This window comes from Haliaeetus albicilla, chromosome 2, assembly GCF_947461875.1.
Source record: "Haliaeetus albicilla chromosome 2, bHalAlb1.1, whole genome shotgun sequence".
NCBI classification, from domain to species: domain Eukaryota; kingdom Metazoa; phylum Chordata; class Aves; order Accipitriformes; family Accipitridae; genus Haliaeetus; species Haliaeetus albicilla.
In genome coordinates, this window is record NC_091484.1 from 11,782,547 (window position 1) to 11,799,856 (window position 17,310).

Below are 17,310 nucleotides of genomic sequence, written 5' to 3' on the forward strand. Positions count from 1 at the left end.
GTGGCCGGTACCCCCAACCTGGCTCCACTCTCCAGTTAAGGTGTGAGAACCAGAGGGAATAAAAATGGCCAGACAGGGATGGAAATGGCCATCGCCACCTCTGTCAGCTCTTAATGTTTGAAACTGGAGCTGGATTCATCCTGGGTAGGAAACAACTTTCCCATCCTGCCAAAAATGAAGGTATTTCAAAGTTTCCCAAAGCCGGGGTGTTTCCAGAAGTCTCATGAAAAACAGGCAGCAGCCACCCCAAAGTGTCCAACAGCTGAGGGAGACCTGACACGTCTCCTTTTCGGCTCAGGGCTCTTGGCTTTTCCAAGATGGGTGTCTGTCCAGCTTTCCCACCAGTGCTGTCCACCCTCCATGGACAGCCCTGCTCCCCGGCAGTGGGGATTTGGGCCAGGAGTGCCCAGAAGCAAAGGGAAAGTCCTCCCCACCAGAGTATGGAGCTGGGCTCACCCTAGAACCCATGATTTCACTGTTGATATGAAGAGGAACAGACCCAGCAAGGACCCAGGACAGCCTAGGTGCTCCCCAGCAGAGATGAACATCCAGACCCTGGTCTGACTTCAGCCAGCTCGAGGGAGGGCGTTTAACACACGGTATAGAGTAAAGAAGGGGAGAGTCTCATGCAAAGGAAAGGGATGGAGGGAGATATGGTCTATATCCATCGCAGATGGATGCAATTTCAGCTGAGCAGGGTGCCCAAATGAGAGCTTTACAGTGTTATTCATGATGGCATGTTAAATGGCATAGACATGAAAAAAACCCAGCTGTCTAAAATGTAAATTCACTGGGTCAGTTCCTTCATTTCTATAGAAACAGCAGAGCTTGCCAGCGGCTAACTCAAAGGAGATGTATTCAGATCTCTGTATCAACTATTTTCTTGCACAACTGACCACAAAAAAAAAAAATTACAACCCCCCCAAAATCCTGACAATAATACCATGGAAACTGTGGAGCAAAACATATGGACTTAATTACTAGCTATGAAATCACACATATGGTACAGAACACATATGGGATACGTGCTCCAGAGGGGAAGGGTTATAACTGAATATTTATAAAATGAACTGCTAATGTGCTCCTCTCGTGTGGCTTCACAAATCAAAACCTGCACAAGGGCTGTATGACTTTGCCAGGCTCTGCCCACAACCACTGTACCGCTGGCACAGCGACCTGGGCGGACACATGGGACCCGGAGAGCCGGGAGAAGAGAAGATCAAGCCCATGTCACTCACAGAAAAGCCTCCTCAGGAAGGCAGAGTCACAGTACATTTTGTGGGTACCCCTCCAGCCAGCTCCTCTGAGCACCCCCAAAACCCAGCGAGGTACCACCAGGGATTGCCAATGCCATCTGAAGTGTGGGCAGCTGGCCAGGCGTGGGATGGTGGGTTTGGGCCCTGTCTGGCTGCCTGACTCAGTGCTGCAGCTCTCTGTTGCTCCCTGAGCTCTGCTGGCTTCCTGGTGATGTCATACCATCACAGCGATGTCATACCATCACAGCGATGTCACCTTACTGCAGCAACATCACAGCGACGTCAGGTGGGGGAAGGGGAATCAATGTTCCCTCTTGTCCCAAAGCTGAGGGAGAGGGTAAAGAAGGGGTCTCCACCCCAAAGAGCCGAACCTGTACCCAGGAGAGGGCAGGTGGGGGGATGTTAATCGCCAGTGGGCTCCCATGGGCAGCCCTGAGCCCCAGCCCCCGGGGGGTGGCCCGCTGCCCCCCGAGGCCTCACACGTGGGGCTGTTGGCTGCTCCCAGAGCTGCTCACTTAGGGCAACGAGAGGTTTTTATTTCCCTTACCAGCACTGTCACCTGATTTCCAACTGGGAAATGAAGTCATGCCCGTTAATGAGGAGTCCCTAATAAACACAAGCCTGGAATAATTAACTGAACTGCCCGTTCCCCTGCGGCAAGGCTGGATCAGTGCTTTGGCTGCTCTGAAGCCATTGCTGATAGAGGCACCGCAGCCGTCTCCGGGATGTCTGGCTGAGCTGCGGCATCTGAAACGCGGCAGCTGGAGGGACGGCACCGGCTCCGGGGAGGAGAAAGTGGCAGCCTGAGATGTGGCTCCAGCCTTCGGTATTGAACCTTCTGGCTTGTCAGCACCCGTCAGTAGGGCCTGAACCCCCCTGCTAGCAAGGACAGAGCAACGCACGGTCCTCACGCCTCCCCTGCGATGGGCAGGGTTGCTGGTGCAGATCCCTGGACCTCTGGGTACGGCTTGGGTGATGCAGAGAGCTGGGGCTCCAACACGACGACCGGAGACTCCAGGGCCGGGATAAGTGACAGCAGCCTTTGGAAGATGGCCTGGTATTTTCACAAGCTGCCATGACCTTGTCAACAGACTGATTGCAGCTAACGAAGCAAAACCAAAGCAGAGAATCCGGGTGGTAATGGGAGAGGTCTGACTGCGCGCTCCTCCCTGCCGGGCTCTGCCGTCCCTGCTCCGTGCCCTGCCTTCCAGGCTATGGTGAGATGAGGTTGGGATTGCTGCTCAGGTGACCGAGGACCCATTTTGCAAAAGCAAAAGCAAAAGAAGGGAAAAAAGGGTGGAGGGAGGGATGTGGCATCACTCATAGTTGCATAATGTCCGTGCTCTGTTTATACGGCACCCAGCCCCTCCTGCATGTTTGCCAACATATATCCTAACATATGATATATAGCAGCAGTTCTCATTGCGCCCACAAAATACAGAGAGTCTGTGCGCAGCCACCAGGACCCATCCCTTGGGCCAGGGCGAGAGCCATGCTCCCGGCCCCCAGACCATGTCCTGCAGGCAAGGGGAGTGCAGGAGAGAAGCTGGGGAGAGCTGCAGGGCATCCCGCATCCTTATGTGAGCTCGGGCCTTTCCTTCGAGCTCTGGACTCACAAATTCCCCTTCTTACATCTTGTGATAAGGTCTGGGGGATGGGAACATGGAGAAGGGGCTCAGTTTCCTGAAGGTTTTGAGATGTTTAGGTTTTGTTTCCAAAGAGCCAGCCTTCACCGCCCAGACACAGCAGCCGTGAGGAAAGCTCGCAAAGGGCAGACTGAAAAGCAGTAAAGCATTGGGAGACAGAACCTGAGCACCCACTCCTCTTCCCTGAAACTGGATTTTAAATTCTCATGATCGCTTAAGCCAGTCATAATTTTTCAGGATTTGAACTGGAGTTTACAAGGCTTGAAATCAGCAGTGCTTCTCCAAGGACCAGACTGCAGCCCTCTCTGCACCACGTACCCAGGGCAATGCAACACGATGTGCATCCAACCCCACCCCAGCCCCAGCAGCCTCCCTGGGCAGCCGCAGCCCCACACAGGATGGGGATGCTGTAGCAGCACCACCCCAACAGCAAATCCCTTCCCTCTCTTGCTGTGCCAGAGAAATGGAGAGGGAAGCACCCCTCTACTGCCTGGAGAGCTTGCCTAGCAAACTGCTGCAACCTCAGTTGCTGGCAATCAAAAGCAAGTCACACACTGTCCCCAGCAGTGGAAGGACAGGATCCTGCCCTTGACTTCAGGGCTCTGAAGCATGAACAACTCACCCCTCTCCCACAGCCTGCCATGCACTGTGCTCAGCTTAAAATATAGGCGTGGGTCCCCGGCTCCTGCTCAGTTGTGGCAATGTCCCAAAGCAGCCCCCCAAACCCTTCAAAACCCAGGGGGAAGATACCGGCTCTGCCTGGGCAGACCCTGATCAGTAGGAAGAGGCATGGACCTTCCCTCCCGGCCGTGGCTAGCAGCAGGGAGCCGGTTCGCTCCACCAGCCTGGCTCCCCAGCCCCTCTCCCATGCTTCCCTGGGAGAGGGTCTATTCCCTTCGCTCGCTGTCTCAGTGGACAGCACGTTCTCACCTTGAGGGGAGTGGAAATGGCAGCTGGAATGTGGGCTGGAAAAAAAAAAAAAGAAAAAAAAAAAATCTTGAGGCTTGTCCAAACCTACTCATGTTTATATTGGAGCCTGTGAGTGACATCAGAGCAGGGAGAGTATAAACACCAGCAGGACCTACTCAGGGCTTTAAAACCTGCGAACACGCCACTGCCTCCAAACTGCCTGGGGGGTGATGTGCTGAAGTGGCAGAGGGGAGAGCAGCATGAGGCTCCAGCTGGAGAAGCAGCTCCTCTTCCTCTCCCTCCTCTGCATCCTCTCCAAGGTAAGGGAGACGGGGCCCTGGGGCGGCTTTAGCCTTACTCGAGGAAGCACCCGGTTCTTGCAAAGTGAGATGCAGGGAGGACTGGGGTCTTACAACGATCCCGGTGGCTGAGGCTGGCTGGCAGACAGACTGTATTTAGGCAGTCCCATGGGACAGAGCTATGCTTGGGAGAGACATTTGCAATTAAGCAGCAGGGTCTTAATGTCCATGGGCCAAAGGCGTCCGTTGTGCAAGTCCACGGAGCACGCAGGAATGACAGCAATGCGTTCTGTTTGCTCGCCCCATCCCTGCAGCTTTCCCGGGGCTGTGGTATGCGTCCCTGCAAGTGAGCAAGCGAGCAGCAGCTCAGCGGTAGCGGCTCCTACAGACTCCTTGGTCCCTTCCCAGGCTCCCGAGGCAGGGGGCCAAGCAGCGAGCACCAGCTTCAGCATTACTCAGCTCTCCCCCCTCCTCGGGATGCTCATGCAAAGCCAATGCCTCCAACAGGATTCGGGTTGTTGCAGTGATTTTTTTTTTTTCTCTTGGACTCTGCATGAAAATAGTTGCCTGTGCAGAAAACAGGAAAGTTTTGAAAAGTTTGGGGTATCTCAGCTCCAAGTTCTAATTGCTGCTTAAATGCCAAAGCAGACCTTCTGCAAGCAGGGATATCATGGCAGTGTCATGCCTATTTAACTCCTTTCCCAGACAGTTAAGATCTCTGATAGGAGCCACATTGTCATCTAAATACAAGATAATTACAAGGAGCAGGGGGAAATGGATTAATGGAGTTGGCTTGGCTAATCTTTCTAAAACATTGATTTGTAATAGCAGCCTCCTGAAAGATGAAAAATGCCCTTGGCTGCCTGGGTAAGCTGTGACGGAGAAATGACTCCTGCCCAGGCGCTCATGAGTGCCTGGAGAATCACCAAGGGCCCTCGTGCCTCCAGCCCAAATCTGGCCACCCCAGGCAGTCCTTCGGTCCCTGCTGCAAGTCTCTCTTTGCTTTCTGCCACACTAATAATGCTGCTCATTGATAAAACTAGAACAAGACACAGATCGCCCAGCCCATTTCAGATATATTTTATCTCCAGTACCTGGCACTGACATTTCTACAGCCCCATAAAAAACATCTGAACTGCTGCAAATGGGGAACAGATAGCACACCAGTACCTCTCTTCTCTGTCTAACTGGTCATGTCAGACCTGATGCTACTGGGAGAAACTAAGAGAAAGAAAAATGGTATTTAAAATCCACATGGTCCAGCTGAACCCATCGATCTCTTGGCAGTCTCAGCAGACAGACCAGTATCTGGACCAGCACAAGGATGAAATTTTTGGTTGCATGTTTACTGAACTGCTGCCTATGCTGCACGTGCTGGCTGTGCAGCAAGCAGAGCGTGCATGGTGCTGAGCAGCAGGGCTGCCAGAGGGTGGCTCAGAGCTGCTGCATGGGGCTCACACCGGCTGCCAGGCCAGTACTGGCGAAGAATTAACTTCCAAACTGCAGAGCCAACTCACTTGGCTTCAGGCTCCATATGCAACAGCCCTGTCAGATACGACATGACGGAAGCACAAGCACTGCCTGCAAAAGCTGTTTGTGCCAGGGTAATCGTGCGAGCAGAATGAGCCGTGGATATAAACACCTACCCGCTCAGGTGAACTCCTGCAGGCACATGCTTGGCAAACCATCGGCTGAGCCGGCAAACAAATGCAGTGCGCAGCCCTCCCGAAGCGATTACTCAGTCTAGCTAGGAGGGGAAGTGTAGCTTGCAGTCCTCAAAAACATGCCTATCTCAGGGCTCCTCGCCCAGTGGGCCAGGCCAGGCAGAGGATGCTGCAGCCAGGGACAGGCAGAGGAGGCAGCTGGACCAGGAAGGAAAGCAGTGAAGTTCGCTTGGCTTCAGTTCCCCCACCACTGATGCGATGCCCTGTTTCCTGGCACGAATGAGAGCTGTTAAGACTGTTCGGAGCGAGGTGTTGTGCCCTCACCATGTGCATTCAGCCCCTGCAAAGCCACATCTCCAGCTGGGCACAACCCACTGCCTCGGTGGCAGGCATGGGGGCAGGCTGCTTTCCCTCCCTGCCACTGGGCTGCTTAGGGCAGTGTGCGGCTGCCTCCGGGGCTGCCAGCCCCATTAAATCATCACCACGACATGGGATGTTCACCTTGTAGCTCCATCTTCTTCCTGCATATTCAGAGCAGTGGTGCATTTAAGTGCCCATCCTGCGGAGTGCTGAGCATCCCTGATTCTCCCTGGTTTTCCATAGGTGCCCATCACGCTGTGCCCTAAGGGGACAGTAGCTTTCCAGGCTGCTTCGCCATATTCCCATGGATTCGCAGAGCCCCCCTCCACCAAAAGTCTGCCTCCATGATTGAGAGAAGGTTACCTGGCTGTCCCAGTGAAATAGCAGCTGTTAGCCAAAAAAACAACGTGTATGGAATCAGCGATGGCTTTGCCTCTGCAGGTGTGTGCCCAGCTGTGCCGGAGACCATGCTACTGCCCCTGGGTGCCACCCCGCTGCCCCCGCGGGTCCCCCCTGGTCCTGGATGGCTGTGGCTGCTGTAAGATCTGCGCCCGGCGCCTGGGAGAGCCCTGCGACTTCATCCACGTCTGTGACCAGAGCCAGGGCCTCGTCTGCGACTACAGCGCGGCTCCCGCGGGGACAGGAGCCACCTGCAACTGTGAGCACAGGGGTGCCTGCTCCCCCCGGGGATGGCCCCGTGCCCCCAGCCCAGCACACACCCCAGCTCCAGCCAGGGCCCTGACCAGCGCCCAACATCCCGCAGCACTTTCAGGGAAGAGATTAAGGTTCCGAAAGCGGCTTTATTGAGGCAGTACTGCAGCTCCAGCCAGCTCTTGTGCCATTTACCGGCTGGGGATTCAGGGTGGTTTGAGTGGGCATGGACACAGGGGTCCCAGGGATGCTGCAGTCAGCCTGCTGGGGCTGGAGCCTGGGGGTCCTGCAGGGAAATCTCAGGGAAACTTTTCCAAGCCTGAAAACCCTGAAAGGTAGGGTCAGAGCCAAAGGGCAGCAGGTTTCTCAACAACGGGTGAGCTGCTGCTTTGAAAAATCAAGAGAGATGAAAGGAGGTAGGGAAGGGAAAGAGGTTGGGCAATGCACACATTACTGCAAACCCATGTCTGTCCCATGCACCTCTCAGTCACTTCTGTTGCCCCCCTGTTCAGTCGCTTCATGCCAGCCCCACATTTTCCCCCAACAGTCCCCTCTGCCATCCACATCTCTCTGTCACTTTGTCTCTAACGAGCTTCCCTTCGCTTGCAGTTGAAGAGAGCGAGGAGGGCTGTGAGGTGAATGGCCGGGTCTATCGAGACGGGGAGGTTTTCCAGCCCAGTTGCAAACTCCAGTGCCGCTGCCTGGACGGGGGCTTCACCTGCGTCCCGCTCTGCCAGGAGGACGTCCGGCTGCCCACCCCGGACTGCCCCTACCCGCGGCGCGTCGAGGTCCCGGGGAAGTGCTGCCCCGAGTGGATCTGCGAAGCCCGGGACCAGCACCTCCTCCGGGATGCTGGGGCAGGTAAGATGCAGGACATGCCAGTGAGGGGATGCCCACACAGGTCTCTAGGGCTGGTGCCTTCACCCCAGACCATGAACATCAACAGGAGACACCTCACTGCACATTTCTCTGCCATGCAGGGCTATGCCCGCAGCACCCACCAGGCATGCTGTACAGAACCTGGCTCCAACCACCCTTTTTCCCCTCATCTCTTTTCATCCAGCCCCGGGGGCGGCGTCCCTGCTGCTGCCGTACCCCTGCCAGGAGTGGGCCACGGAGTGGAGTGCCTGCTCAGCCACCTGCGGCATGGGCTTTTCGACCCGCATCTCCAACCAGAACCGCTACTGCAGGCTGGAGACTCAGAGGCGGCTCTGCATGGCCAGACCCTGCCCGGCTCTGCCGGCAGCATCCCCAGCGGTAAGTGGGGGCGACAGGTTTGACTGAGAAAGGGAAATGCTAGCCAACATAAGCCGTGGGACCCCTGATTACCTGTGGGCACCCCATCACCTGTCCTCAGCTGACCGTACCTCAGGGAGAGATAAACGATCTCCTGAAACTTTGCTTGGAAAACAGCTGATGGCAGGTGCAGACTTGAATTTTGGGGTCTCTGGATGTCTGAATCCAAGAGCACTGGGGGTCCCACATAATCGTGAGCCACACAGGTGAGCTCGACCTGCCCCTATGGCCAGAGATGCATTTGCAGCTCCTGCCTGGTTCCCTGGGTACACCGGAGAGGCAGGGCTCTGCCATCCCTTTAATTAGCCTGGCACAGCCCCAGTGCAGACACGGTGCAAAACTGCCTTGCTCGCATGCAGCTGGCGCTTTCTGGGGCCAGGCATCTGCACTGCCACGTGCCCCTGCTCCCTGGACATGGATGACACACCACCATCCCGCTCCATCTCCCCATCACTCACCACTCTGCCTTTCCAGAGGGGAAAAGGAGGTCGCCTGTAGCCGTGCCCATCCCGGTCACATTCCGGAGCCAACGCCTCATCCCGGCAAAGAGTCTGGCAAAAGCCCACGGCACTGTGGTTTCGGTGGAGACTGAGGGTGTGTCCCTTGGGAAACTGGGGAAGAACTGATGGATTTTGGCTGCAAAGGAGGGTGGAAATAGAGAACAAGATCCCCGTGTCACCCAGCACCTGCCCCCTCTGTGTACCCTGCTGCCCCAGGCAGGGCTACCGGGCAGCATCCCTGAGTTTCTTAGGCTGAATGAAATGGGGAAACCCTGCCCCTAGCGTGAACCCACCCAAGAAACCAGGAATTGGTCCTTTCCTGGATCAGCGGGGCTTTTGGAGAGGTGGTGTTGCTACCTCCACCATGTCACACATGCAGCTCTGCTCAGCAGCGACTGCGAGAGATAGGGTCTCCAGCACCTGGAAGCCCAAATCCCTGGGGGGAACCGTCATACCCTGGCTCCCCGGAGAAGAAGCAGGTACATTGGGCTGCACACCACAAGTCATTGCTGCACCAGGCTGAGCAGCTCAACCGTCCACGAGCTCGGCCATCCCACGATATCCACCCTGCAACCCAGCAGCCGCCTTCCTGGGCATGGGCAGAGGCATCCTCCTGATGGCAGCTCTAATTCACCTTCCCTGCAACTCTCCAGAATAAACACGAACCTTCCTGCTCCGCCTGGCCTCCTCCTCTCCAAAGCGCTGGCGGTTTGGCAGGGCTTCGGCGAGTGAGGAGCTCAGACGCAGGAGACACAGCTCCGCAGCACCAGACATACCGCCTGCCATCCAAGCACATACCCCGTGAGCCAAGGCCAAAAGAAAAGCAAGAAAAAGAGAAAACAAATCACAAAGATGAGTCGGGGCCGTCTCCCAACAGGCTGGAGCTGCTCCAGCTATGCAAGAGTCAGCGCAGGAGAGCTGCTTGGCAGCTCTGCCTTTACTTTCTCACAGAGATATTCCTTCTGCGTGACTGAAAAATGAAACCCAAATGCCCTCTAACGGCCTCGCACAAGCGTGCAGAGGGAACGCGTGTCCCACGGAGGGGTGAGACGGGCAACTGGAAAGGAGCAGCAGTTTAGGTGACATGTCCAGGTGAGATATGGACAGTTTAGATGTGTATTCATGGAACTGAGAATAAAGATATGCTCATCTAGGTGTGGAGCTTGTCTGGGCCTGTCTGTGCGGTGTGAGCCTGGCTCCGGTGAGCCCTTGGGAGCCCTGCTGCTCACAGCCAGCTCAGCTGCTATAGAAAAGGCCTAACCCAGGATGGGGCAGCTTCGAGGCACCTCAATCAGGCTGCTTAGAATAAGGGAAAAAAAAAAAAAAAAAAAAAATCAGTGAATCAAAGCACTGAAAACATCATTACAGTATGTTATATCCTGGATTAAATTCTGTCCCTTTGCTTTTGTCCACCCATGAGCTCCACCTGCTCTGCTGATGACACTAGCCCTGGCCATTGCGGTGCCTGGGTCTCCACTCACTGCCGGGACACGTGGGAGAGCATGGCATGGTGCAGGCTGCGTTACTGCTGGGTCTGCAGCCCCAGGCACAGCCCAGGCCACACTTCTTCTCAGCCTCCCTAAAACCAAAGCCCAAATTTTCCCCCTGTTAACTCATCCCTCCTCCCACCAGCCCCACACCTCCTCTGGTCACCCCAGACCAGGATTTCCCCAGCATCATGCCACCATCATAGAATCACTTAGGATGGAAAAGACCTTCAAGATCATCGAGTCCAACCATCATCCATGCCCACTAAACCGTGTTATGGAGTACCCCGTCTATGCGCTTTTTGAATACCTCCAGGGATGGTAACTCAACCACTTCCCTGGGCAGCCTATCATCACCAGTTGTCTGTCCTCCCAACCCAGGCCAATGCGATACTGGGGCAGATTTGGGGGTGCAGGGGCAAAAGGATGAATGCAGAGGGAGCTTCCCTCTCCTGCCCACCGAAAAGCCTCCCTACAAGCAGCAGGAAAGGCAGCCAGGCCAAGGCAGCAGCTCACCCACTCCCCTGGCCCCTGCAATTGCTGAAAATAAAGTCAAAGATGCTTTTCAGTCATCTGTTGGGGGGAAAAAGAAAATAAAATAAATCTCACTGCTCATGCAGTAAAACATTGCTTACAAAGAGAATTACTTACTGTGATCATCTGGTGTTCTGCCCGAATACAAACCATTAATTCAGTTTGATACAGGGCACGTGGTGAACCTCTGGCAGGCAGCAAATCGCAGAATGAACGTGGCCCGGTCTGCAGCTTTTGTTGACTTTTTTCACCTCTGCAATAGCTGTGCCAAAAAAGCAGTAACACAAGGCTCATGTAGACTTTAAAACCACAATATACCTTGACTGACATGGATAAAACATGTTCTGTGCACTGCAAATCTTGTTTTTTAAGCCACTTCTTGTTTGAGCATGTTGGGACACGGCCACCAAGGCCGGGTAGGCTGCCAGCAGGGAGTGCTGCCAGAGCTGTCACCCCCTCCCAAATCCTGCCCAGCCACCTCTGGGTGATGGTAGAAATCAAAAGGTCACTTTTTAAGCAGCAACCTGCAATTCTCATCTCAAACAGAAATGACTTGCGCACCTCTGCTATAATTTTCTTCTTTTTTCTGCAAATTGTCATTTCTCCCTGATTCACTGAGCAGAAAACATCGAAATAATGAATTAATGAATCCAAATAAATCAGAGTTATTTTTCGCTAAGAATACAGGGAAATCAACTCTTGCAATTTGATTGCCAGTCTCACAATATTTGCTGTTCCCTCTAAAGCCCTGCTACCCTGGAAACGTGGTTATTTGAGGATCATGTTTATTACAGCCTCTGACACAGCAGGTCCTGGGCTTTGCCTGCTCTTGTGGGGCAGCAGATAAATACTCTGCTATCCACAGATGATTATCGTCACCTGTAAAGATAAAAAAACCCAAAACAGAAGACAACTTACCCCTGTCCTCAAGGCACACTGCTACATCTGCACACATAAATGGCATGTGATTTGACAACCGTATTCCCGAACCAGTGGTGAGTAACAGATCACAACTCATTTCAGCGCAAGCACATGCAGAAGCGGAAGGAGAAACTGTGTGGTAATGCATGAGTAAACAATGTGCATCAGAATTTTTTTCCAAGCCATTCTTGTGACTGATGATTTTTAAAAGCATGGAGTTGGCTGAGAAAGGGCTGGATGAGCCCCTCGTTAAAGCTAAACATTTTCAGGTACCTCCCTGAGCACAAGACTGCAGTGCTCAATAAAAAAAAAAAAAGTGGATTGAGGCCCTTTTTTTGCTGTTGGTGAAGAGACTTGAATTGGTTGCCTGAAAGCCCATCACTCAGGTTACGTGTTTGCTTCCTGCAGGAGCTATCCCAGCCCTCTGCTCCCACACTGCCCTGGATGCGTTGGCATCAGCAGCGCTGCCGCATGCTGGAGCTGGGCACTGGAGGGGAGCACCCTGATACGGGATGCTTGGGCAGAGCTGGGCTGTAGCACCTCTACCGCAAGTGAAATCATGGGTCAAGTGAACACCTTGAACACACACAAGAGAGGAGCCGTGCCGCTGCGTGTGTGCCTCCAACAGGTCCAGGGAGCGGGAGATGTGGAGGGCATGGGGCTGCAGCCAGGCATGGGCAGTGCTCCCTGTGCCCTGCCCTGCTCCTTTCTTCCCATGGCACGAGGCATCCAGCCCCAAGCCTTCATTTTGGGGACAGAGAAAGTTTTACCTATGCGACTGAGAGCAGTTTGTGACCCTTCCCGTGATTACAGCTGCTGTCTCTGCCTCAGTTTCCCCAATGCTCTGGGACAAAGGGGACCAGTCCCACTTTGTTCCTCTCATCTCGCTGCACTTCCACACCTCCACAAAGCTGCTCTGCAAGTGCCACCCCAACCCCAGGCTGCAGGAGCAGCTGAAATGCATGGAGGCAAAGGGGGCAGGAGCAGGGCAGGACAGAGGGCTGCTTTCCTGAGGGGTGAACCCCCGTGGACTCCCTCCTCTGCTGCTGCTACTCCAGGAGCGCAGACCCACCAAAGCCTCTGCAAACCTCAGAAAAGCTATATTCTCACCCCATGGAAACATCTTTTAAGCTTCATCTCTCCAGGCACACCTGTAGTGGCTAGCTTTTATCACATAGGCAGGAAATAACATACAGCCTTTCCCATTGTTTATCTGCTCCAGCAAGCACTTTTTGGACTCCACACACTGATATTCACAACAAGCAGCTACCACCACTCCATGTCTTGGGCTTCCCTATGCTGGCCCTGACCTGCCATGCCTGAGCCCTGTCCAGCAGAGATGTTCGGCTGCTCCCAAGGAGGGAAGGGCAGTCAGGATGGCTCGGCAGACTCACACCCCTCCTTCCCCGCTGGCAGGTGAGATATCAGCCTCTTCCCACCCCCTTGCCCCAGATTAAATTCCAGGAAAGCAGGTGGCCCTGGCCCTTCCTGGGCCCAGCCCTTCACCTGAAGTTGTTTTTCCAAGGTCATTTCCCTGTGGCTGCCAGGGTAAACCTTCTCCCTTCTGATCGCTGCCCTGTTTACTCCTGTGCCTGAAGATAATGTTATTTCTGACCTCTTTTATGTGGCAGCAGCTACTCAGCAATGCAAACAGGGGCTGGCTTTCCTTGGGGCTCCTCTCTGGGATTGCTGGTTTTAGATCTTGCCCCAACCTCACCGTGTCTGGGTGTCTTCTGTGTGACATCCCCTGCGACAGGGAAGGCAGGAGAGGAAGGTCGCAGCCTGTCTCACGTTTCCTCCCCGCATGGGTCAAAACCGCTCAAAGGAAGGCGGGGGGGAAGAGGATTTTTGTATTTGGGGAGGGATATAGAAGCAGGCAGCCAGAGCAGGTCATTGCTGCGTGCTGCAGGGAAGGTGCAGCTGTTCGGCAGGGAGTGGGGTTTACTGCCGCTTACGCCGCGGGCAGGCAGCCCGGCACACCTGTGCCTGCTGGCACTGCCTGCGGCACCGGCTGCCTGCTGGAGCGGGGCTGGCAGCACGAGCCCCGTGGAAAGCTGCCGGTCTCTGCCTTACCCCACTCCCGGTGTTTCTGGATGAACAGCCAGGCCTGAGCAGTGAGGCCAGGAGAAAGGCTGTCGGGATGGGAAGTGAGGGGCAGCTCATGGGGTGCGGGCTTCCAGCCCCTGGTCTGGAGGGATGGGGGGTTTCTCCTTACCCTGACTGGGACAGAACAGAAGCAGGCTGAAAGCTCCGGCCCCGTCATCAGACATCTCCCACCCGCTCTGAGGCAGAGCCCCTCTCCCCACTCCCTGCTCCCTTCCTCCCGCTCCCTCCAGGCACGCACGGCGTCCGAAATAGCCGGCGGCCTGCGCGTCCCCAGCGCCCGGCTCAAAATATCTCAAGTGGGCTGGCAGCAGGCGCCGAGGGAGCAGCGAGAGCCGCCAGACGCCGAGGCTCTTCGCCGAGGCAGCCCTCGCCACATCCTCCCCACGCTCCGTGGGAGACCCCCGCGCCCCAAACCCCAGGGACCGGGAGGCGAGGGCGGCCGCAGCCTGCGCCGGGGACCGCGGTGCTGCCAGGACCAGCGCTGGGCACCGTGCTGCCGGTGCCGCCCCGCCCCTGCCGCGGGCAACGGGCACCGCTTCGCCGGGCACCGGCACCTCCGAGCGCTGCCGCGACCAGCGCCGCCCCGGCAGCCGTCGCCCCACCGCGGGCAGGGCAGCCGCAGCGCCTGATGGCTGCGGAGGCTCTCACCCCGTGGCCCGGCAATGGCAGCGGGGCCCTGTGCCCCGTGGACACCGCCTTTGCCCAGAGCTTCTTGCCCACCATCTATCTGGCGGTGATCCCCCTGGGGCTGGTGGGGAACGGGCTGGGGCTGTGGCACATCTGCACCGGGCCCCGGCGTGGCGCCCGCCATCCCCTGGGCCTGCTGGTGGGCAACCTGGGCCTGGCCGACCTGCTGTACGTCAGCACGCTGCCCTTCCTCGTCAGCTACTACCTGCGGGGCAGAGTGTGGCTCTTCGGGCAGGGCTGGTGCCGGATCACCCGGGGCCTCTTCCACCTCAACCTCTACGCCAGCATCGGCTTCCTCACCTGCATCAGCGTCCACCGCTACCTGGGCATCGTGCACCCACTGAAGGCACGGGGCAGGTGCCAGGGGGCCACCTCTTCGGCGTGGCTCAGCACGATGGTCTGGGTGTGGGTCATCGCACAGGTAGCTCCCGATTTCGCCTTCAGCAAGATGGACGACATGGGGACACGGTGCCACGACACGACGAGGCACGAGAACCTGGGCGCTTACTTGCCGTACACCGCAGCCATCACTGTGACCGGGTTTGTCATCCCGTTCCTCATCATCATCGGATGCTACTGCCACGTGGTGGTGGTGCTCTGCAGGAACGACACCGTGGACCCCAGCCTCAGGAGAAGAAGCGTCAGACTGGTGATTCTCGTGATGGTCCTCTTCTCCATCTGCTTCCTCCCCTACCATATCTTCAGAAACCTCAACTTGTTGTCTCGAGGCTGGCAGCTGCAAGGATCCTGCACGCAGGCTTTAAAGAACATCTACGTTTTCTACCAGGTGACCCGGGGCCTGGCCAGCTTCAACAGCGCCCTCAACCCCCTGCTCTACGTGATGACCAGCGAAGACTGCATGTCACGTATGAGGACCATCTACCAAAGAGCCAGCCAGTCCCTGGGGCCCACCTTCAGGAGGAAAACCTCTTGCCAGACAGATGAGAAGAAGATAAGCATCATTCTTTCTGAGGAGGAGGCTTCTGATGAACTCTGAGGTACCCAACACCCCCTCCGAAAGATGAACCACTTCAGTTTACACTTGGCCCCTTCTTGGGAGCAGCCCCCCTACCTTGATGCCTGTTTTGTAGAGCGATGGTGACTGCAGCTTCACTGGCTCCAATCTCACACAAGGGATAAACAGGACTGCCAGCATCAGAGAGCAAACTGGGACTAGGTTTTAGAGCAAAGCTACTCAACCCAACAGTTTTGCCTACAGTACGCCTGGAGATGGAAATGATGAACATTGTATTTACTCCAGTCCTGAAGCATTTCTCAGTCCAGCCTCCAGTGCAGCAGTCCGAGCTGGTTAACATCCCCCTGGCTCCCTGGCCACTCATCGAGCTCTTCAGTGAATGAGGGATGGGGGTGAATGATGCCATGTTCCCACCGCTGCATCTCCTCTCTCCCACTGGACATGGGTTTGAGACAGGATTCCCTCCTTCACCTAAAGAGAAGGCACTGGTAATTAATGACCTGCATCGCAGGACAGCTGAAGGGGTAAATTTTTGCAGGGGGGGAAGTCCTTTGGAATGGAAATACTCATAAAAATATCAGGTTTTAAATATATGACTAAGCTGTGCCAGTTCCTGGGTTAGTTGCTCCTGGGTGACTGAGCTGCTTCAGCTGTGTTATCCTCTACTGCCCACCTCCTTCGCAGAAGAAAAAAGAATTTTATCATTACTCACTCTCTTTTGGAAGAGCATATAGCAGACAACAGCAAATTGGCATTTTAAAGTTTCTGGAGGCTGTTGGTTTGGGGGTTTTTTGCAAGGTGAAAGACCGCAGTAGCCTGAACCGCTGCTTTCAGCAGGCAAATGCCAGGAGAGTTTCAAAATCTTCAAGTGGGTGGTTGCATTTTACTCTTGCATCCAGCCTTGCAAGGGGATTAGATATGTCTATTAAAAATTAGAGATGCAAAAAAAGAGAAAGCAATGCTGGTTTGAAGGCTTGTGAAGGCAAGATTTGATGGTGAGGGCAGTCCGTCTGTTGTTGCCGGGGGGATCTCTGCTTCGGGGGGGAGCAGAGGCTCCCGAGCGGCATTTTGGTTTTTGCTCTTGGTGTTCCCCACCATGAACAGCTGGAACATTTCAGTCCTTCTGAAAGGAGCGATGTGATTTGCAACAGCAGGTCTTGCAGCTCAACTGAAGGAAGTGGACTGTGAGTTAAAATCAGCCCATTCTGGGAAAGTCCCAACCCACGGACGCTCCGCTCCTTGGATCAAAGCCCAATATTTATCACGGTCATTCTCGCACGGACCCATCTTTGCTGCTGCGTGGAGGCAGTCGCAGCTGACTTTCACATGGAGTCAATGTCTAAAGTGCAAATAAACACCTAATGCTTTCAGTCATGAGTCGTCTGGCTTCTTTTAAAGCTTTATGGGAACACAGGAGCCAGCTGGCCTGCAGGCTGGAGCAGGGGCCTGCCTGCTGCAGGGAGCAGTGACGACTTTCCCAGGGCTCTGCAGATGGGGAGCTGCCGGGAGCGCTGCCTGTCTGCGCGGCGAGTGCTGGGCCAGGCGTGCACTGAGGTAGGTCCCCGGAGTCTGCTCAGCACCAGGCAGGGGTCCAGCAAAGCCCTGAAACTTTCAGCTCCCACCTCACCCAGAGGAAACCAAAAGGCAAAGCTTAAATTCCTAAATGAGATGTTCTTCTGTCTCTGCAGTAGGGAAGACCTTTGGGACATGAGGAGCAGGTCTGGCTTCTGCTGTTTGCACAAGCTCCCTGGATCTGGGCTTCTCCAGAGCACTGCACTCTTCTTTCCTGAAAAAATACTCATGCCTCCAAAAGCGGTCCAGCTCTTTGGTGTTCACACATGGATCCCATCCAAGATTTTACAGCTCCCCACAGAACTGGCCTCGGCTCCCCACAGCCCATAGGAGCTGTAGCACCCCATCACTGCACCCACTTAGTGCATGATAGATTGAAGTAAAGCATCACTGCATCCCAGGGAGGGAGCGCTGCATAGGAAGTGCCAACGAACTCTGCTCTCACC

General features: G+C 55.3%; 2 protein-coding genes across 2 annotated transcripts; both read left to right on the top strand.

Annotated features, from left to right (window-relative positions):
- The first annotated feature begins 3,974 nt into the window (after positions 1–3,974).
- On the top strand, positions 3,975–9,734 carry CCN5 (cellular communication network factor 5). Its single transcript, XM_069806502.1, has 5 exons — positions 3,975–4,131; positions 6,576–6,792; positions 7,395–7,646; positions 7,849–8,042; positions 8,556–9,734. Exons 1-5 carry the CDS (start codon positions 4,072–4,074, stop codon positions 8,577–8,579), a joined length of 747 nt encoding a protein of 248 aa, XP_069662603.1. The 5' UTR covers positions 3,975–4,071; the 3' UTR covers positions 8,580–9,734.
- Positions 9,735–14,212: 4,478 nt separating this feature from the next.
- LOC138688141 (P2Y purinoceptor 1-like) lies at positions 14,213–16,645 on the top strand. The gene has a single exon (XM_069798939.1). The coding sequence runs from the start codon at positions 14,258–14,260 to the stop codon at positions 15,311–15,313; it is 1,056 nt and encodes a 351-aa protein (XP_069655040.1). The 5' UTR covers positions 14,213–14,257; the 3' UTR covers positions 15,314–16,645.
- The last annotated feature ends 665 nt before the right edge of the window (positions 16,646–17,310 follow it).